Raw genomic sequence first — 22130 nt, forward strand, 5'->3', positions numbered from 1 at the left:
TTAGTAGTATCGAAACCAGAAAGACATAACTTAAGGCATAAAACCGCAATAGATTATACTTTATAAACTAGCAGAAAAGAGAAGCAGTTTTTGTTGAAACTAAGCAACAAGTTGAGCCAATTAAGAAAAAATCAAAGGCAATTTTCAATAAACCTTTATTTATTTAAAAATCTAATATTTATCGTCAAAACGACCATAAGCTTACACTTTTTATTAGTCAAAACCTGATGCATCATTTTGGAGCTGCTTAGGAAGCCAATTGGATCTATCACTTTATCTATCATAATATAAAAAGATTGATTTTCAAAAAAAGACCGACTGATTACAATGCGAATTGTTTTGGATTGTAACAGTCAAAGATTGGTCCACAACTAGCACTGCTAGTGCTGTTTGACCATTAGGAACACTTAATTTTTCTATTGTTATAGACATAGATAGTTTGGCGGTTGAAAAATCAAAAATACATGCTGCGTTTTTGATAATCAACCAGTAAAGTTAGCAAAAGATGGCGAAGTTTTAACTACAGAGAACTCTCAACGGAAGCTGAAGTAGGAATAGCCCCCTTTTGAGTCTACAAAGATTGTGTTATTAGTGTCTGTGAGTATACTTCCGGCAAATTTAATCAAAGTGGACTAAAGAAGCTTATTTTGTGCTGTTTTGAATGAAAAAGGCTAAATTTTGAAATATTAGGCAGAATTTTTGACAAAAGTTTAAATAATCATTGTCAACAATTTTTTTTGTCTTTTAAAATAACATCAACAACTCTATTCTTCGAAATTTTAAGAAAATTTAGCAAATTTGACAAAATTTTAGGCAAAAATTCCGGAAAATGTGAATAAAAACAACCGAATTCACTTTACTTTTCTCTAAGTTTATAGCTCGATAACTCCTTGTAAAAAAAGGAAAATAAAAAAATCTTTTTAATTCCATATTCTATGCTGGGCAAGCTTTCTAAAGATGCAGTCTCGACTATCTACGATTAATATATCGATTGGCCAAAATTGTCTGAACAAAAAAAAACCATTTGTGTATATAGTTCCTCCCCCCTCATGAGGGGGTCGGAACAATAATTAGAATGCACGACAGCCTTCGAGGCGTAAAAGATTCATACCCATAAAATGCTGCGGGCTAAAGCGTGCAAGGGGGTTGATACGGACACGATTTTGAACGCAAAACAGATTTTGCTTATTAAGCTATTGAAATTTGGGAACAGTGGAATTAAAGTAACTAAAACAATTGATTCATTTTTTTCTCAACAACCATGTTGCAGCAGAGACAGTCTGCAATAAAAGCGATATTGTTCATTGCCATTCTAGGTATAAATATTTTTCTTTCGTATTTCAGTTTTAGAAAAAATGTTTATTGCAACCAATTGTCTTTTTGAGATTTTGATTAAAAATTTTTAAATGATTCGCTCTCCTGAGATATTTGTTCACTCCTTTGAAAGTTTGCTAACAAATACGTCTCTACTTGTAGAAAAATCAGCTAAACAAATAAATGGCTGACTCATGTGTCAAAAACATCTTTTCTACCTCTTTGAATTTCAGTACGTCAAGCTATACATCATGTGTTTATAAAGCTCATTACTAAAAATAGGAGGGCATGCCGGCCGTAAAAGTGACATACACAATAATCTGGGTGTAAATGCATGCAAGAAGGGAAAAGCGGGCACAACTGGATCAGGTCCGAGTTTGTTCATTCAGTTTTAGGCCGATTATATGCTTTGTAATACTTATTTAAGGAGAAGATATCACCAAAAATGGCCCCATTTCTGTTTTCTGTTTTGATAAACTTTGCTTTTAATGAAGGTTTTGCTTCTTAAGTACAATACAATTGAAATTCAAGCGATGCGCTTCCGCAGGCCTCTACAGGTCCAAAGCCTGGTTTGAATAAAAATAAGTTTCATATTTGAAATAAAAGAAGAAAATTGTGACGAGCAGTTTTCATCGTTGGGTTAACAACCCTCTTAACTTCCCTCTTCTAAAAACACGATTAAGCAGTTTTCCAGTAGCTATTCGATAGGCAGTTTTAAACCTATTTAATGCTGATAATCATTTCCAAAAATTTTGAATGTGTTATCACTTTTGGCTACTGTACTATCTTTTTAACAATAATTCTTAAAAAATTGTGCTTAAACCTGAAAAAACATTTATTGAAAGTTGTCACTCGCAGGACTGGTGCAATTTTGTCGCAGAGAAAAATGAAATCTAATAATTTCTATCACGCAGTTTTATAAACTGAATATCAAGATGGTTCTCAGTTGTTGTGGCCTTCAGTTGTTCCACAGTCGCTTACCTCGGCGTGCATTGGTCCGTCATAAATTTTTGTGGATGTTCAAGAAGGCCAATATAATGTTTGCACGTTTTTTTTGTTCATTGACTGCATAAACAAAAATACGGTCGCCTACTTAATCAGTAAAAATTAAACAGATATTTCAACATCCAGTTGTTTGGGATAAACATAAACAATTTAAGGGTTACCGCCCTAGCTGGAAATAAGGTCCTCACACCAGTAAAAATTACTAATCCAGCACTAGATGGCGTCGAAAGGTTAAAGAATTATTGGCGTTTTAAATGGGCATATCACACGTGAAATGAACACGTAACAAACAGACACAAACAAACAAGCACACAAAGAGAGACAAGCACACACACTCATACATAGACACACACAGACACACTCCGCACACACTCACACACACACACACACACATACACGCATTAAACCTCCATAATTTAAATTTGTTAACTTTCATATCGATAAATGTAATGACATACAGCAACGCTTGACTTCTTGAATAGACTATGCAACCCGTTATTACCGCAAAAAAAAACATTATTTGTTCAATCAAGATAATGCAAACAGAACTTTTGTTCACCGGTAAAGAGGAACTAGTACCATAAAAGGAATTAATGCCTTACTGATGATTCCGAGTATCCACGTCATAGCCAGACCAGAATTGAGCACAAGAAAAGTGTTGAACTTGATTTTGTGAAAGAAAGGAAAGATGACGCTCAAGTAGCGATCCACTGCCACTAGAAGCAGGTAGAACACTGAAACCAAAATTACTCCGGATAAAATTTCAAGGGAACTGACCTCTAACCAATTATAGCGCACAGCGGGTAACTTCCAGACCGAAATTGAAGAGTTTGAACGGCCTATCGATTGCCCGCAAGTCTGCACATGATCCGGACAAAGACCCGGGTTGACCTTTCTTGGCAACCATATCCAAGAACCATATATGGTCCCATACAGGCCATACAAAATTTTCTTATATGATCTTGCTATGGTTGCCACGATCTCCATATATGATTCTTATATGGCATCCAAGAATCCAATATGGTCATTTGTGCGTTCTTTCAACGCCCATACAAAGTTTATGCAGCAGTTCCAGCTTTTAACGCTTTACACGACTTATGGCATATTGGTACCATATATGGTTCTTACATGGTCCATATATGGTTCTTATATGGTCCATATATGGTTCTTATATGGTCCATATATGGTTCTTATATGGTCCATATATGGTTCTTAAATGTTTCTTAAATGGTTCCGGCATGTTTCTTACATGGTTATTACCTTGTCCACTCAAGGTCATTACAACAAAACCTTTGTGATTAGATACATGGTGGTTACATGATCCATATATGGTTCTTACATGTTTCTTTGATGGCTCATATATGGTTCCGACATGTTTTTTACATGAGCCAAACATGGTCCATATCAAGTTATTCCAAAAAAACCTTTGTGATTAGTTACATGATTGTGTAATTGAATGAGATCTCCGTTGCTATTTATACCTTCTGATCAAAATGCCCGCAAAAACACTTCAGTATGGCGTTTTATTTTTGAAGAGAGTGGTTGTTATTTCTACTACTGATTTTGGCTCTAGAAATAATGTATTTGTGCCAAATTTTAAAGTCGTTTCCTATCTTTTCTTCTATTATTTTTTTTGAGAACTCCACATAGTGCTGAAGTAATACATATGCCTTTTGCAACCAAAAATGTGTTACTTACTGCCATTTTTCAAGTTTTTTAAACACTCTTTAAGAAATCTGACAAGTCATGGATTTCTTGGCAACCATATGCAAGACCATAAATATTTATGGTCTTGGATATGGTTGCCAAGAAATAAAAAATCGAACTAACTTAATTTGCTTTTTTGGAACGCTTAATGTAGTCAGAAGATGTTAATTAAGCTGTTCTCTGTAATATTTTTGTATTTTTTGACTTTGACTTTTATGGTCCTATATGGCACCATAAATGTGTATGGTCTTGCATATGGTTCCCAAGACACCATGAACTTCAATTTTTTTTCAAGTGTCTTGATGAGTTTCTCTCCACTCAGAGTGCATTGTATGGGTGTTTTAAGAGCTTTTTGAGCAATGTTGATTTTTTTGCATGGTCATCTATATGGTTGCCAAGTTACCATAAACTCCATATATGGCTTGGATATGGTTGCCAAGAAAGGTTTATGGTGGTCAACCCGGGATAGCAGGTCAGAGGTCATTTCGGTCTAATGGGTCCTCAATCTGGGTACCCAAGCTGATGTTCTCGTTGAGGCTCAAAGTGGAGGGGGTGCGGTATTCCCACTTCACGTAGACAAGAACCCTAGCTCGAGTGTACCTGTAGAATGCCTTTGAACTATGTTTATTTCCTTCTGATTATTTCTTACTCTGTATATTCGTCGAGTCTTGCCTTATTTCAAACAGATTCTCAGCATTGATAGCTCGTAGTTAGAGAAAACTTCGGACACCATATAACATTGAAAAATTTTGAAATGTCCGAAACTTTTAAGACTTTCAGGATTTCATTTACATCCGCCAGTTTGGCTAAAACAAACTGGATGAAAACCAAGTCGAAAAATTTCTGAAATTGTAATCTCGATCCTATCTGAAAAGGGCTGCAATCAGGTACATTTTATGATCCTTGAAAAAACATATCTAATCCAGACCTCAACTTATCTAAGACTGAAACATCTAATGGTTGTCAGTTTTAACTAAAATCTCACTGTCAAGCTGTCTAGTTGGAATTGGGCTAGTCTTATCTTATCTTTTTAATATTTTTCTGCAAATTCTCGAAAGAAATTCATGTACAACCATCAACAATCAAGTTTATTACAAAGAGAGTTTCAAAAACTATGAGAGATTACATTAAAAATTTTGTCATTGCCTCCAAACTGTGCATTGTTTCGTTTCGGGTGTACTGAGCCACTATAAACACCGTGGAAGGTTTTTGCTGGTTTTTCATGGTTGTGTTTGCTAATCTCTGGCTAGTCGCGATTGCAGCTGATTGTGATTGTATTTGCGTTTAATGACAAGTAGCATAATTATTTTTATGTGATAGGTGGGAAAACGTAAAAGAGGGAACTAAGAAAAAAACAAAAAAAAAAGAATAAATTAAACTAAAACCGCGAAATGAGTTTCATTAGGCAATAAATATGTTCTACTGTTTGCTCGAGAAATGTGTAAATTGAGGGCGATCACACGCGCGCTGTTAATTTGTTATTGTGTTATAGAGCACTGCGCTACTGAAAAGAACAAAATAGTTGTGCCCTCTCAATGGAAGTTCTTACATTCGTTCGTGTGTTCAATTAGGAGGTCTAATGTGCTTTTGCAACAGTTTTTAGGGACATTGCCTTTTGTTTTTAATAAGACGTAAAAATGACTCATTTTTTTTTCTTGTGCGCGCTTGATGTAATCTTTTGCCATTCGAATCTGAAGTTCTCTTACGCTTGGAGAGTTCAATTCCTAATGCAGCTTTTGCACGTTTTACCATCGAGGTTTCCTTAAGCAAACTGTAAATGATATGTTTTCTGTCTGTTGAAAATTTGAAATCACCGCTTGCGATTGATTGCGCCAGCAAGCGTTTGCATATACAAACAGTGGCCTAATTCAGGAATTATACAGAAGAATTTAATTTTTTTAATATTCAAGTTACTTTACCGCCACAATTGGAAGATCCTCCCGTTGGCTCTTGTTACAATGTCTTTACCACGTTCATTCCATTTTAAGTTAAGCGTCATGATCTTACCGAAGAAGTTGATTGTTTGAACTTTTTGAATTTGTTTTCCGATAATATACAGAGTGATGCTTCTTTGTCTCTTCGTAGGGATCCTGATTGTCTTATTTTTCGTCTTGGTGGGATTGATTTTTACTTTTGAGCTTTTCACACCATTTTATGAGTTGATATAAAGATGCTTGAAGTTTGCTCTGTATTAATTGAATCAAACGTGATCTGTCTATATCAAAGAAAACAAACCTTTTCAGACCATTGGTATGCATCACATGTATGTAAACTGAATACGATGAGATTGTCAGTTTTGCATCTGTTTGCTCTGTTTGCACCTTGTGTTTTGCCAAAAATTTTGTTTGTTTAACAATGTCCTAAGATAAGATTTCTAACCACAGTATCACACACTTTTGAAATGCAGTTATCAACGCTAAAAGTTGTGTACTTTTTGGATTTACATCTATACTTTTTTGAGGTTTTGGGATCATTGTTACTTGTGATTCCTTCCACAAACAAGGGACATAAAAATTGTTTTTTGAGCATGAAATTTTGAGGCAAATGAAAGCTTTGGTGCATTTAGGTGGAGTTTTCAGCGGTTGGTGACTAATTTTAATTTGTGCGGGCCAAGATTACTCGCTATTCTTTTTGAGATTCTACTCAACTCCTCAGCGTTTATGGCAATTTCTAAAAACTTTTTGATTTAAATCAGTTTTGATAAAAATTTTTTTTCTCTTCAGTTTCACGAAAATATTCATTAGGCTCTTCTGATGCGTATTGATGGTCTTTCATTGTCTCGCTGAAAAGTTCTTTAAATATTTCACACTTGTCATGATCCCGTACGACGGCTCACCAGAACCCATTATTGCATGACTGTTTGGCGAAGCCAGTTATTCTTCCGTTTCGCTTTTCAGTCGAACGTTTTAGCGCTCTTTTGATTTCCCTTTGTAGGAAGCTGATATGTTTTCTCAAGCTATAGAAATTTTTATCTTTTGGGGTTCTTAGTTGCCTACTTATCTATTTCTTTTGTATTACTAAATTAATTACATCTGGACTAACTGGTTAAATTGGTTTCTTTACGACTCCTCAAATGATTTGTGGAGTTTTTTGATGAGATTTTTGTTGACTGCGTTCAGTTTTTTTCGTTTAGATAAATATGTAGATACAAACCTGAATTTCTGTAATTTGTTGCAATATATTTTTTTAACATTTTGACATTAACCTTCGCTTTTCACTCGAACCTAATTCTAAGTTTTGTTATCAATATTGTAACAGTCGTTGAAAAGTCGCCGCCAAGTTCTTGTGTTACACAAAAGCTGTCAAAGTGTTTGACAAGTGAGAGATCGCAAAAGTTTTGGTGATGCATTCTATGACCCTTTTTTGAGAAGATTGATAAGTATGACAGCCGTTGTTCAATAATTTGCTCCAGTCTGCAATTACGTCTGATAGTTTTGCATGGCTGTCGATGTTGCATGTAAAATTAAGCTTTCGGTTGGTGGGGCAAAAAGAAGTAGCCAACGATGAACAGATTTTGAATGTTCTTATCAATACTTCATTCAAAGTTCGATCTGGACCTGGTGAATTATACACATCGATTATCCACAAGCATGTAATGATTGGTATTTCCAAGTTTACGCCGATTATTTCTAAAGCTTAGCCTTGAATATTTTTCTGGACAGAACTGTTTGACTCCTTTAACGGTTGCTCCTTTTTTACTATGATAACAGAACCATGGAAACTACTTGTTGTTTCCGTTGCGACAAACTAATTGTCTGATGCGAAACGTTTTTGCCATCTTTTAACTCTATTCAAGCAGAAAATGTCAATATTTTCTTTTGTCACGAATAGAAACAGTTCTTTAATCGTGTTTGCTAAGCCACGAAATTTAACCGCAATAATTTAAGCTCGACCATTTTGAGTGTTTGTTGGCTTTTTATCTTTTATGAGGGTTGGATTAACTGTTTGCATGTTGTTTAATTTTTTTATGATTGGTTAGCCTGAATCTCTTGTCCATCCATTCTTTCGTTAAAGACTCTGGAGGCACTGTTGCTGTCTATGCTAATTATATCGATATGCGACTTGGTGTTATCATTGTTTCTTATTTTACCTTAGAGTTCGGCAACTAACACTGGGATTTTTGTTGTGATTATATATAGATTGAGCGCTAGGAGTAGCTTTCAAGTTCTTTGCGATTGCCTTTGAGCATTTTGTTTCATGTGTGTGTTTTGATGCTTCGAACAAAGCTTTTTTTCTTATGCAGATGCCAATATAGCTGAGCAGTATTTCGAAAAGAAAAGATTTTTGGAATTTCTTCAGAAGACATATTTTATAATTACATATTGTTTAAGGAACTATTTTCAACTTAGTGTACAAAATTTGTCCCATGGGCAAGTTTTTTCATTTGACTCACTTCCAGTTAATGATTTCAGTAGATGTTGACATGAAAAAACTGTTTTATAATCGGACAAAACAATTTTAACCAGTATTCAGTGTTGTCTGATCGTAGACGCACAACTTTTCATTGTCTGGATTGTCGAATCATAATCGCGCTTTTCGCCAACGTCTGGCCACCACACGCATCTAATTTATCTAAAATTAAGAACTTTGTTTTAATTTTGAATCTTCAACTGTTTCCGTTGTGCATCACTCCAAAAAAGTTTAGGTAAATTTACCTAATCCGTATTCAGGTAATCAGATGCTTAAGTGAATTTCAGGTGCGCAAACACCTGAATTAGACCTGAAATTTAGTTCAGGTAACTTTTTAGCTGAAAGAGTTCAGGTGTAAATACACGAAAAAAAGTTTTTTATTGCAATCAGCAATGAAACAACAAAAATCTTTTTTTAAAACAAAACTAAAATGAAACAAAAAACTTACAAATTCTAGGGGACACAAATACATTTTAATCAAGCAATGTCCAGCCGTTTTTAAAGTCTGGCAAATGTACGGATAAGATTGAAAAGAATTTCCACTCTTAAGTGCAGCTGATTTCATGTGTTGTTCAGGTGAGAGCAATTTGCCTGAACGATTCATGTAAACTCAGGTGTTTTTCCAGGCAAATTGGCCTGATTATTTTGATTTGATATGGATCATAATTTTACCGCCTCACTTGTTTTGGCCTGCTCATAGTCGCACATTTTACGGGCATTGCAGTTTTTGAGTCATATTTTCTATTCTTTTTGCAAACAATAATATATATTTGAATCATGGCCTATATTTTTGTCTATATTAATTGGCTGATCACTGCCATTTTTGACAAGATCGCATCGTTTATATTTGTACGACCTCACCACGTGACAACTCAAATGTCATCCTTATTGTGAAATACATCGCTTACTTAATCCCGATGTCATAAACGATATGAACAGTATAGTAGGAGGGGAAAATTTGGGTCACCTGAGGTATTGAGGAGAGCCCAGAGAGGGTACTCTGAGCAGTAAACACGACAGAACACTTGAGCCAGAAATCCAGAACCAACAGGCTTCGGTAGTCGAGGGAGGCTCTTCATCATGGCCAGGAAAAAACCACTCACTTAAAAAAACAAATTGAAATAATGCTGATAGTCATTTGTGCGTTTGTTTCCAGACTCTAGGCATTTATGTCGACTTTGGCGCGTATTTTGCAGTTTCCATATTGTGTCTTTTTTATCCCAAATTTTTTACAATTTCAAGAAAGATTTATTTGCAAAATGTTTACAGAAATTCAAACAAATGGAAAAATGGTGATCAAATGTTTTTGTCATCAAAAATGTCCTTTAAGAAACATTCGTAAAGCAAAATGTTAGTAGTTAGTGAAATGATATATATGAAATAAGGAGGCTGGTTAATGTGCCTTCGCACATGAAGTTCCGACCCGAGCTGATCTACATTTTTGACTTAATTGTCAACCAAATGAAGAGATAACTAAAAATAGATGTTTGAGTTTTAAAAAATCGTTTCACACCTAAACTACAAGCTGAATTTTATAATGCCATGCCTCAATACAGCGCTCACGAGATCTGCCAACGTCAAAATGCAATCAGAAAAAACCTAACTAAAAAAATTTTCTTTTATCTTAACTACACAGCAGATGAAACTTTTCCTTAATGAGGCTAGGTAACAATTAAAAAGGAAAAATAATGAGGCGAAATTCAAAAGTATAGCAACACTTTTTAAACCAAATAAATTCAAGCGTCTTAAAAATCATTAGCTTTTATTAAAATAATTCTCCATAAGTTTATTAAAAAGTCATTACGAAACTGATAAGATCTGCCGTTCATCAGACAAAGCCATAGAATTGGACTAAAGATGCAAAAAGCTCAGGAAAATACAAACAATCCGCGAAAACACAAATTATTGAAGCCATTAAAATCATTAACTATTATCTAAATATTGTTTTTTTATTTCAATTTTTATCTGTAATAATTGAGCTAAAATTATGCACTTGGGCCTCATTTGAAAAAAATTGGGCTCTGTTATTACGCGAATGTGGTAAGAAAAGAAAAAACACAAATATTGACCACTCACAAAACATTTATGAAACGCATTTTATCCCTTAAGGAGTTATGTGGGAACTCTCAATGACGAGAATAAGTTACAAGTTGACGAAAAGAACAACAAAAACTGTATAAAAAACTATTCAAATAACAAAAAGGAAAAAGTAAAAAAAATGATAATGAACTATATCATTAATTTTAAGAGTAATCGCTATGAACTGACTGCATTGAGAAGTATCATTCATTCAATCCTCAATTAGAAGCTTAAGAAACCTCTCAGCATTTAAAAACTACATAAAGAATGAAAAACGGCACATTCAAAAAAAGAGACAAAAGTGTCGAAGCCATGAGAAACGATTCTTTTAGTAATTAATTCTACTTTCAAGTAATTTCTTAACAACAATTGGATTGTTTTTTCTTTAACTATAAGACTTCAAAAAGTCAACAAATCCGATTAAATATTTTAAAACCGCGAAATGTTTGAGAAAAACTTTAGTATCAACGACCTTTAATTCAATACGCTACGTTGTTCCTCGATGGGACAAGAATGTTGTTTGTCGTTGACCATTCATCAATAAGACATCAGAATAAGTCTTATGGATACGAAAACAATAATAAATATTGGCAAAAACCAAAAAAATTATCGAAAAAAGCGAGAAGCAAGTATCGAAGCCATTTAATTCAAAAGCTTTTCTCTGAAAACTTTATCCATAATTCTTCCGACGTCTTTTCTGATCCACTGGGAAATATCAATATTAAAACAATGTGATCACATTCCAAAAGGAAACAAAATTATGAATAAAAATATCCAAAAGTTAAGAAAAAATTTAAACTCGTCGCATTGAAGTCATAAAGCCAATAATTTAAGACAAAACCGCCAATCAGATTAATTTGGTTGCAGTAGAAAAGAGAAGGGTCCTGTTATTACTGAGACTGACTTAGAGTTCGCAAAACAATTTTTAATTTGGCTAACGTTCAAAAAAAACTTTTTCGAAAACTTATTTTTAAAGTCTTAACAGCCATTAGCTGTCCACACAAATCAATAGATAGTTTTAGTTACTTCTCATTAGGAAGACTATTGCACTTTTATATAAAGTGTCTATGACATAGGACTTCAAAAATTCAGTAAAATCTCAAAAAGCAAAACTAATTTTCAATAAAAATTAGGAACACTCAGAGAAAAAAATTGAGCGATTACTTGAAAGCTAATTTTCTGTTCATTAGGCATCATTGAACTCTAAATGAGTTTTTTCGTTAACAGAGCCTTGATATGAAACATGATGATTCTTATCGTGACTAAAAAAAACCAAAAAAAAATATAAAAGTTTTTCTAAAAGAAATCTCTTAAACAGAATTCAATTTTTTTCGAACCCTGTTCACATGAAACTTTAAACATCGATAACTCTTTAACGGCAAAGAAAAATTTTAATTTCGAATTCGACGGTGGACGAGCTTTTTAATGATACCACTCACATTTCTCTACGAAGAAAATATCGATCGGCCAAAATTGTCTGAACAAAAAAACACATTTGAGTTTATAGTTCCTCCCCCCACAAGTGGGGTCGGAACAAAAAGAAAAACACAAAACTTTCGAAACTTTATCCAACCAATGTTTCTCCAATATTTCCGCAAATTGTCACACCAAATCCATGCTCTTCAATTGGAGCAAATCAAAACTTAAAAAATTGGTCTCCTTTTTTAACTTTTTAAACTTTTTTCATAAATGTTTCCAAAAAGTTAATTTGTTTTGAATTTTGCCGTTTTTCACAAATAAATTAATCAGAAATTAACCATCAAAAGTGTCTGGTTTTATATGTTTAAGAATAATATCAGATGTTTTCACTGTTCAAAAGTTGATATTAACTGTTACCGAGGTAGCAAAAACTACAATACCGGAAAATTTTGTCAACAAATTTTATTTTTCGATTGTTTTTCAAAAAAAAATCCTAAAAAATAATTTTTTCCGTTTTTGTTTAACTTTCACAGTTTTGAAAGTCTTCAAGTATAAAACATTATGAAATGAAATTATTAACGCTTCTTTTGTCAATTTTTCTACCCAATCTATTCTTAAACAGTATCCCGGCTACCTTTGGACGTTTTTTGGGACGTTTTTTGTGAAAAAACGTTTTTGACGTTGTGTAGACTTGCGAGTCTCGGCCAAGATTTTGAGGCTAACTGATATCCAAACAAGAAGGCTTGGTTATGTGCGCATTAATTTCCGACCCCGCTCATCTAGATTTTTCACTTAATTTTCTTCCAAATGAGATTAAAAAAATAAACATATCAACATATTGTTCAACAAACTACTAAAAAATTTAAAAACTCGACTCTAGAGGGTTTATGAGACCTGTGGCTACCATAATATGACTACCCGAAAAGACGGCAATAAAAGTCAATTAGTTACAAATATTAATTACGACCAAAATTCCTTGTCAATTTTTGAAAACCACTAATAACAAAATCAAAATGGCATCAGATAAAAATTATACTAAGAAGATTAACCGGTACTTTTTTGGAATAAAATAAGGGACTTTTCCTCGATGCGTTTGTTAAAACATTTCTTTTTAAAAAAAGAATAAAATTCGAACTGATTAGAAACAATAGGCATCAAAAGAAATCATTGAGAGAGTCTTTTATACCTCAATAGAGAGCAACTGAGGCCTTTCATTATCCATTGTATATCAAACGACTACAAAAAAAACGACAAATACAGGCAAAAACGAGAAATTTGCACAAAAAATTATGCACGAAAACGATGTCCCCCCAATCAATTAAATATTGAGCTGATCACTAAAAACAATAAAAATCTTCGTTTGCATTTTTTGCTGCTGACAACATTTGTAAATCAAATAGCGCCCACTATTATGATACTGTGAAAAAAAAAGAAAAACCTACAAAAAAGGGGGCAAATTGCAAAAATCAAGAAAATTGGTTTTTATGAAAACTGGTTGTTCCAAGAAGAAAGACCATTTGAGGAAAATAAAACCGTTATGAAGAGCAAATTCTATTCCGAAAGATAAGTGATACGAACTGTAAATAGAGAGGCTTAGCTACAATTTAACAGTAATGAAATGGCAGATCTCAAAAATCTATCTTTTTTTTTATTAAAAACAAATATTTTCAAAATTCATAGCCAACAAAAGCTTTCGACTAAAAGAATTGACAGTTTGTCTTGCAACTACTCGGAAAACTAATTGCGACTGTTGTTAATGAGACTAAATCATAAGACTTTAAAATAACATTACATACAAGCTGACATAATAAGTTTCACAAACAAATTGACGAAGCCACAGTTTTGAAGTCATTAAATTTATAAGATATTAACAGCGAGAATATAACATATTCATTTGCGCCTCTTTTGATTATCATATAGTCTTTTTGTGAAAAGACTATCACAAAATGACAACAAAAAACCACAAAAATTGAAAATTGTCTAAACTTCACAAAACTCTTCTGAAACAAATTGTCTAAGCCCGGAAGATATCCTTTAAAACGTTTAAGCAACAGAAAAATTATTGTTTGATTGAACAAAACATTAAAAGAGCTCTAAATCATGAGGCTAATTTACGGAAATGATACAACATTGTTAAATACCAAAAAAACGCAAACCAAAACAAAAAGGGATAAGTTGAAGAACACTATTACCCTTTTTTTGGAAATTTAATTCGAAAGTCAAAACAACCATTAGCTATTTACCGATATCGGTTATTAAGTTCATTTGTTTATCTATATTTGTTTATCTAAAACTACCAATTTCTGCAAGAGATCGGTGTCGCAGCCCTTCAAATCATATTTTACGAAAACAAAAAATATGTTCAATTTCAAATGTTGTAAACCTTTTTTCAGTTAGATGGTCAAATAATGTGACAAATTACAAAAGAAACAAAAACAACTGCAAGAATGGGCAATTATGCACAAAAATCAGAAAATTTTGTATGAAAACTCGTAGTACCAAAAGCAAGAAAACCTTCTGTTAAAGCAATCGGCCACAAAATTTTTTTTTCTACAAAGAGGAGAGGTTGACCTATACTTACTGAGAATACTTGACTAAAATAATATAAAAAATTGACAAGTTCACAAAATCACAGAAATTTCCATAAAACAAATACATTCAATAAAATAAGAGACATTAGGTAACAACCGAATGAATAGAAAATGTTCACTTGCACCCCTTGAAGACGAAATTTAGATCTTTGAGTGTTTAAACTGAAAAAACAGACTGCCAAAAGAATAACAATTGAAGGCAAAAGACAAGAAATCAGATAAATTTTACTAAAACTCTTCCTCAAAGCCATAAAAACCCTTTGGTTCTCTGAAATTAATCTGTATCTAAATTCAGCCTCAAATATACGTAAAATGGAGCTGTCATTAACGGAGCCGTGAATAAAAAATCTTGTCAGTAATTCACATTAAAAAAACAATAGCAAAATATTTTGGAAAAAGGCAGCATCAAAAAAACCAAAAGTCTGATTCTAAGAATCCATGATAATATCGAACCTCTTCCTGATTTCGTCGCGCGGCCAGCAAACCGACCAAGTGTTCCAAGCTTTTTGCGAGTTAGACTAATTGTTGAGTGGAATTCTTCAAATATTAAAAAAAACAACGATGCATTTTGTATAATTATCGAGTTAAATCTGCAAGTTTTAATTCCAGAAGACTTTCATACGGCACCTAATTGCAACTAGTGCTCTTTTTGAGGTTAGGGAGTCTGTGTTAAGGTTTCTAGGTCACTAAGTCTAACCTCAAAGTGGAACAAAAAAAACATATTTTGTGCCATTTTTGATGAAAAAGGTTTGAATTTTGAAAATTTTATCAAAAGTTTTAGCCAAAAAAAACTTCAATCAAACAATTCAGCAACGCTCTTCTATCTCTAACGGTATAAACAACACTTTGCCGTTAAAAATTTTAACTTATTTTGGATTATATTAGCGCAATTGTACCAAATTTTATCAAAAATTAAAGAAAATGTGAACAAAAACGTTCGAATGTTCACAAAGCTTTAAACCTCGATAACTCCCTGTAAAAAACGAAAATCGAAAAAATCTTTTTTTATTCCGTATTCTACGCTGGACGGGCTTTTAAATGATACCACTCACAATTCTCTACGATGAATATATCGATCGGCCAAAATTGGTTGAACAAAAAAAAAGAAAAACCCAGTTGAGTATATAGTTCCTCCCTCCCCACTAAAGTGGGGGTCGGAACAAAAATTATATGATCAAAGTTCTGAATCAGTACTGATTTTCAGACTTTCCCAGACATTGACTTGGCGTTAAGTCCGGGTACATTCTATGCGCTGCCCATCAAATTAATATTCAAAATTAAACAGATAATTTAACTTTTCTGAACACAGTCATCAGGTCACAGATAAACGTCAGGCTGTTTTAAAACATCAATGTAAAGCGAATATATAAAATAAATGGTGGAAGATTACATCTTCAAAAAGAGAAATTAACACTTACAGAAATCAACGATTGCCAAATTCGTGATGATCAAATTAGTTGAGTTGTGTTCCACTTTCTTCAAGATGTAAACAACAACAACCAGTCCATTCCCAGTCACTGCCAACCCTCCGATAACCAGAGTTAGCAGCCAGTAAAAGGGAGGAGCTGCATTCGACGAACAAACGTCGCCAATTTCGGTTTTACCAATAGCGGTTTCCGTAGTTGAATTTGACATTGTGTAAATTGTGAAAAAAACTACTTATATTTTTCCAGCATCTATTCAAAGAAGAAAAATTTCAACAAGCCATAATTTAATATCAAAATAAAAAATGCGTCAACTGTCTGAAATTTTGTCGGTTGATTTTTGGTACTGAAGAAAGTCAGCGTGCCTTTATTAGTTGTTTAACAGTTATGTATTATCTCTCGAAAAGTCGTCTAGTTGCTAATCAAAGTTTTATTTTTTGCAGAAGACAAAAAACAACTGTCACTCATTTCAAAAGATGATGTTACAAAAAGCTCGGGATATGTTTTTTCAGCTTGCCACAAAAATTTAATTACCGCAGAGAAAGAATTTCAAGTTGAGACAATTAGAATTGTCAAAACAGACTTGTAGTTTCTCTCTTGAATCTAAATCACTTGTTAGATTTCAAAATTGTAATTTTAATCTTAAAAGATAAAGAGAGCTTTTGACTATAGTTTCTAATAATAGACTTTTCAATTTATGAACTAACTATAGTTGTGTTCTCATTAAACCATTAAAACAAACTTGTCTATCATTTTTTTAAGATTTATTCTGCTTTGGAAGCTACATTTAGCCGGCTTTTCCTAAAATAGTTTTTAATCGAAAAGTTAGATTATCAAAGGAAAGTAAAGGCGCATAAAAAATAAAAAAGGTGAACGATGAAAAACAGTCAAAATTGAATCAAGTATACTTCTTGAAAATGGCGCTCATTGGTCTCCATAAAATGTTCTGAACCCACTTTTTTTTGTGTGGGAGAACTATATGCTCAAATCGGGATCTCTTGTGCTGTCTATTGTGGCAGATCGATATATTTATCGTAGAGACTTGACAGTGGTATCCTTAAAAAACCCGTCAGCGAGTTTTTATTGGGACCTATGTGATGATTTAACTGAGGAGTGGTTTAAAAGGAGACTTTTGCGAGGAGCTTGATTTTAATGACTATTTTGAGTTCTCGAAGTTTGAAGTTTTTGTGAACTTTTCAATTTTCTCATTGATTTTTTTTAATTTCTGATCAATTTTGGATACTTTTTGTTAAATTTCGCACTCATTTTTGTTTTTTTTTTCCAACATTTCATTGCTTTAATAGGCTTGAAGCAATAACCGCATATCAGTCTCATCGTGATTTGTAGAACAAAACAATTATAGAACTGAATACAGATTTAATGAATTCAATTTTTTCTCGTTTTTGTCATGTAAAGTAAAGTAGTCTGTGGTATAGGTCAGTGGGCAACTGGGGATCTCTGATGTCTGATTGGATACCATGTTTTTATTAAAAATCGAAAATTCTGTGGATTTTGCCTCGTTTTGTTATTTTTTGTGTTGTTACTAAGTCTACAGCTAACAGATTTTTATTGAAAACCAAAAAATGTCCAAATTAACCTATGTAATGTTATCAATTAACAATTTATGCGAAAGATCACTTTGCAAAAAAAATGTAAAACTGTTTATTTTGAATTAAACTTTTTTTCTTCAGTTTGACTTTAATAACATTTTTGATAGTTTAAAAATGATGCTGATGAAATCGTAAGATTTATTTTCAGTTGATACCTGATTGATGCAATTGACTACTTTGAATAAACTTTGATTATAGTAATAAGTTCGATTTTGTTAGTGTCATCTCACCTAAGAGATTACTTATTACGCAAATGTTGATAAGTTTAAGTGGTTCTCTAGGGAGTTGTATACGGATGATCTCATTTTGTTCATTTGACAGCTCATAACTTTAAGAAGTTTCAGATTTTCAAAAATTTTCTGCCATTCACTAATGTTTTTTGTCCAGTTGTAAACTAATCTCTTCAACAATAAATCGTAGTTGCTTTCTGTTGAAAACCATGCGCGTAAAGTTACTTCTAATAGTGTTTTATTGGTTTGTTTTATTTGGATTTTGTTTTCATAAAAATTGAACTTTTCGTTAATTGCCATTATGTGTTGTTTTATTTTGACTTGCATCGTAGCCTCAAAAAGAACAAATATGATCAGCCTTCCCTTGATGCAACATTCAAATGATTCAATTTCGATTTTTTGCTTACTTGAGTGACCGAAAAAAGTGTTTTGTACAACTTTGCTGATTTTTCTTATTCTCGCCGTGAATTTTGATGGTATTCTCGGTTATTGCTGCTAGTTCTGTCACTATCCTGCTGCGTGGAAATGTGAATTAACGACTGCATTTCCTGCAAACAAAAAAGGAGGTGACTATCGATGTCAAACTGATTTTCCTAAGTTTTGGCATTTCTATAAAGGATTTTAATTTTTTGACGCTACGCTTTACTTTAATTGTCCTTTTTTTGCTTTCACGTGTTTTTCAAAGAACTCAGTAATATTGTGAAGCAATAACTTAATTCCGACCTTATTACCACAATTTTTTTAGCATTTGGCGTTCTCTTTTTTAGCAATTTTCCCCTTTTTCGCATGCGTATGTTTACATGGTTTGAAAACCAAATTGAGGCCATTAATTTACTTTACATTCAAGTTCCGAAAAAAAAGATTTTATTATCCTTCGTAAGGTCCTGCTGTTCAAAAACGCCAAATAGGTAAATTTGTAACCAGTTGTAAATCGTTTATTTTTAACAGTTTTCACTCACAAAGATTTTTGCAAAACATGGACTACTCATTTTCATCTGTATTTTTGTTTGTTTTTGCTTTCGTTTGTTTATATGATTTTATAACAAATCGTCTAAATCAATCATTTGATTTTGCTCCATAGGCAAACCCGACTTACCATTAGAAACATTAGAAACTTCGTGATTATTTAGCTTCGTGATTATCTAGAAACTTCGTGATTATCTAGCTTGGGAGACCTCTAGTTAATTTTGAACTAACTTTGTATTCGCCATTTAGCGTATGTTAGCGCAGAGGTCACTTTATCGACTTCTGCGCTCTTTTATGTATAATAAATAAATAAATAGGGGACACGCAGACTTGATTCAAATGAAATTTTTAAGTAAAAAACTATTTGTTTTAGATTTAGTTTGAAAGCGGGATAAAAAGACCGTAGTCCTCTTTTGTATAAATGTGTTTTTTAAAAACTAAATATTTATCTAAGTTTCAATAACTAAAAGTCAAAAACTTAATCTTTTGAACGAGGTCTATCTCTGCTCCAATTGGTAGACAACTAAGCCAAAACTGTGGACGAATAGGGTATTCGTTTTATGAGCAGAAAGGGGCTGTTACTGGAAATACCTCAAAATAGCTTATCAAGGTTTGCAAAGTAACGACTTCTGGTTTTGCGAACGGTATATTTCTTTTATATGACTGGAGAAAAGATCGGTTTTTGGGTGGGACAGAATGTTATGCAATGATGTTTTATGCATAAAACTTACATAAGATGCAAAAGTAATATTGAAATAGCTTGACAAGAAGTTCTACTTGTTCAACGTATACTTGGGTACCGAGATGAAGCCTTGAGGGACAAGGAAGAATGTGAGAATCGGTAATAAGCGGTGCCCAATTTCAAAAGATCAAGACCATTTGATTTCATGATTAACACACTAGAAAAGCAAATGATAGATTGTGGTTCGAATGCAGTACTGGTCCATCCTGGCAGTAGTTGTGACTGCGGATACACCCCTATTAACCTCCAATTATTAGCAAATTGAAGAGCACGACAGAAAAGCAGATAACCTTCTAACGCCATTTGAGTGGATCCGACTTTGACAAAGATCAGAAAAGGAACGAATCTCAGTTGAATTATATTCAGTGTTTCAATCCACAATTTTGCCCGAGGAAATCTTAATATTATAATTGTTCTGCTACTGGTAAGTTATAAATTGCCCAAAATCCTAACACCGCTCAATTCATTTGGTAGTTTCTATAAGTTTTCTTCGGTTAACAATTTAAAGTTTTCTCCCTACCAAGTGTTTTCAGTTGCATCCAAGTTTTAAATGCACCATTGTTAAAATGAAAATCGATAAACAACAATTTGTGCATTGGAGAAAAAGGAATGAGACCACTAAAACATAAAGTTGGTTGATAAAATAACTGTTATAAAGGTCAAACGGTACATCAAAATGGCATTTTGTTGAAAACAATTACATATGCAATTGAATTAGTGAGAGATTTATATCTATCTAATTAAATTTATGAACGTCAAAATTTAAAATTCATCAAGTTTTTCTGACAGATTGACAGAAAATAGCTGCGATAGCTTTGTAGAGTTAAGATCTTTAAATACTAATAGATAGAATTAGACCTAGAAAATGAGGGAAAAAGACGTTTTCTGCTAAAAAAAAAAATTATGATGTCATAAAATGTCTTAGACTGATGTACCAAAAAACTGCACGCAAATATCCTTCAATATCCTCCAAATATCCTAGTTGAGATATGATTCTAATTTCTCCCGTTAAAGTCAGTTAAATATGAATTGAGACTCAATATTCATTCCTTTACGCCTCATTGGAGAACCCATTTACTGCCATTAGGTACCATTAGTGGGACTAGGGGATAGCGTAATAATTCAAGAAAAAGCTAATAATAGCTTCGCTCAGTTATCACTATAGCAACTATTAATAAAAATCTGCACGTTTTTTGACAAGGGTCACAATTCTTATGAAAAGACATAACACTATAATTTGCAGTGGAAAAATTTTTGCTCCACAATTTTTCAAGTTGTCAAGAGAAGCGATGTCAATACATTCGGGTAAAGTGGTAGTGTCAGGTGTTGGGGAAGAGGTGGAACCGGATCCAGGTGCAATGGAGCTCTCAGGTCCGGGCGCAGCGGTAGTGCAAAGTACAGGAAAAGTGTTGGTACCAGGTTCTGGAATAATAGTAGTTGCAAGTCCAGACGCAGTGGTCACACCAGATTCTGGAGCAGTGGTAACGACAGATCCCGTACCTGCAGTAGTATCAGCACCTCGGGCATCGCTGGTACGAGATCCGGCAGCGTGAGTAGCTGTTAGTTCGGAGGCATGGCTATTCGCTGGGCCAGAAATTGGGGTAGTTACTTGTCCAGGTAACAGTGTATTTGCTGACCCAGAAGTTTGAGTAGTTACTGGTCCAGGAGACGGGCTAGTTCCTGGTACGGAAGCAGGGGTAGTTGCTAGTCTAGGAGCCGGGTTAGTTCCTGGTCCGGAAGCAGGGGTAGTTGCTAGTCCAGGAGCCGCGTTAGTTCCTGGTCCGGAAGCAGGGGTAGATGCTAGTCCAGGAGCCGCGTTAGTTCCTGGTCCGGAAGCAGGGGTAGTTGCTAGTCCAGGAGCCGGGTTAGTTCCTGGTCCGGAAGCAGGGGTAGTTGCTAGTCCAGGAGCCGCGTTAGTTCCTGGTCCGGAAGCAGGGGTAGTTGCTAGTCCAGGAGCCGGGTTAGTTCCTGGTCCGGAAGCAGGGGTAGTTGCTAGTCCAGGAGCCGCGTTAGTTCCTGGTCCGGAAGCAGGGGTAGTTGCTAGTCCAGGAGCCGGGTTAGTTCCTGGTCCGGAAGCAGGGGTAGTTGCTAGTCCAGGAGCCGCGTTAGTTCCTGGTCCGGAAGCAGGGGTAGTTGCTAGTCCAGGAGCCGGGTTAGTTCCTGGTCCGGAAGCAGGGGTAGTTGCTAGTCCAGGAGACGGGTTAGTTCCTGGTCCGGAAGCAGGGGTAGTTGCTGGTCCAGGAGCCGGGTTAGTTCCTGGTCCGGAAGCAAGGGTAGTTGCTAGTCCAGGAGCCGCGTTAGTTCCTGGACCGGAAGCAGGGGTAGTTACTGCTCCAGGAGCCAGGGTAGTTGCTAATCCAGGACCCGGTGTAGTCGGAAGTGGTGCAGTTGAGCTCGTAAAATTGATCCAATTCTCGGGGTCGTATATGAGGACAGCGAAAGCGTCATTGTCATACTGTTTCAATTCAATCACATATACTCCATTGTTAACTGTTGTGCTGGTTGAGTTGAGGGTGAAATTAATAGCTGAAAAAAAATTGTTCTCAGTTCCAACTAACAAGACAATATAAAAATAGCAAAGTTTATAAGGGTTAAAATCTTAGAGTTAATTTTTGTTCGCGTAAAATCTAAAA

At 34.3% G+C, this 22130-nt stretch overlaps 2 protein-coding genes across 2 annotated transcripts in view; both read right to left on the reverse strand.

The window, feature by feature from the left end:
* LOC142349173 (mu-type opioid receptor-like) overlaps window positions 1-16160 on the reverse strand; it is a 39200-nt gene extending 23040 nt beyond the window's left edge. Inside the window, exons 1-3 of the mRNA XM_075400587.1 lie at window positions 15944-16160; window positions 9404-9538; window positions 2922-3053 (exon numbers count right to left, since the gene is read on the reverse strand). Coding sequence (XP_075256702.1) covers window positions 2922-3053; window positions 9404-9538; window positions 15944-16160 — 484 coding nt within the window. The remainder of the gene's footprint in view (window positions 1-2921; window positions 3054-9403; window positions 9539-15943) is intronic.
* Window positions 16161-20334: 4174 nt separating this feature from the next.
* The window catches only part of LOC142349286 (uncharacterized), a 29969-nt gene continuing 28173 nt past the window's right edge, over window positions 20335-22130 (reverse strand). The window contains exon 5 of the mRNA XM_075400753.1: window positions 20335-22023. Within this exon, the coding sequence (XP_075256868.1) occupies window positions 20669-22023 (1355 nt within the window). The 3' untranslated portion in view covers window positions 20335-20668. The remainder of the gene's footprint in view (window positions 22024-22130) is intronic.

This window comes from Convolutriloba macropyga, chromosome 11, assembly GCF_964194025.1.
Source record: "Convolutriloba macropyga chromosome 11, txConMacr16.3, whole genome shotgun sequence".
Lineage (NCBI taxonomy): Eukaryota > Metazoa > Xenacoelomorpha > Acoela > Convolutidae > Convolutriloba > Convolutriloba macropyga.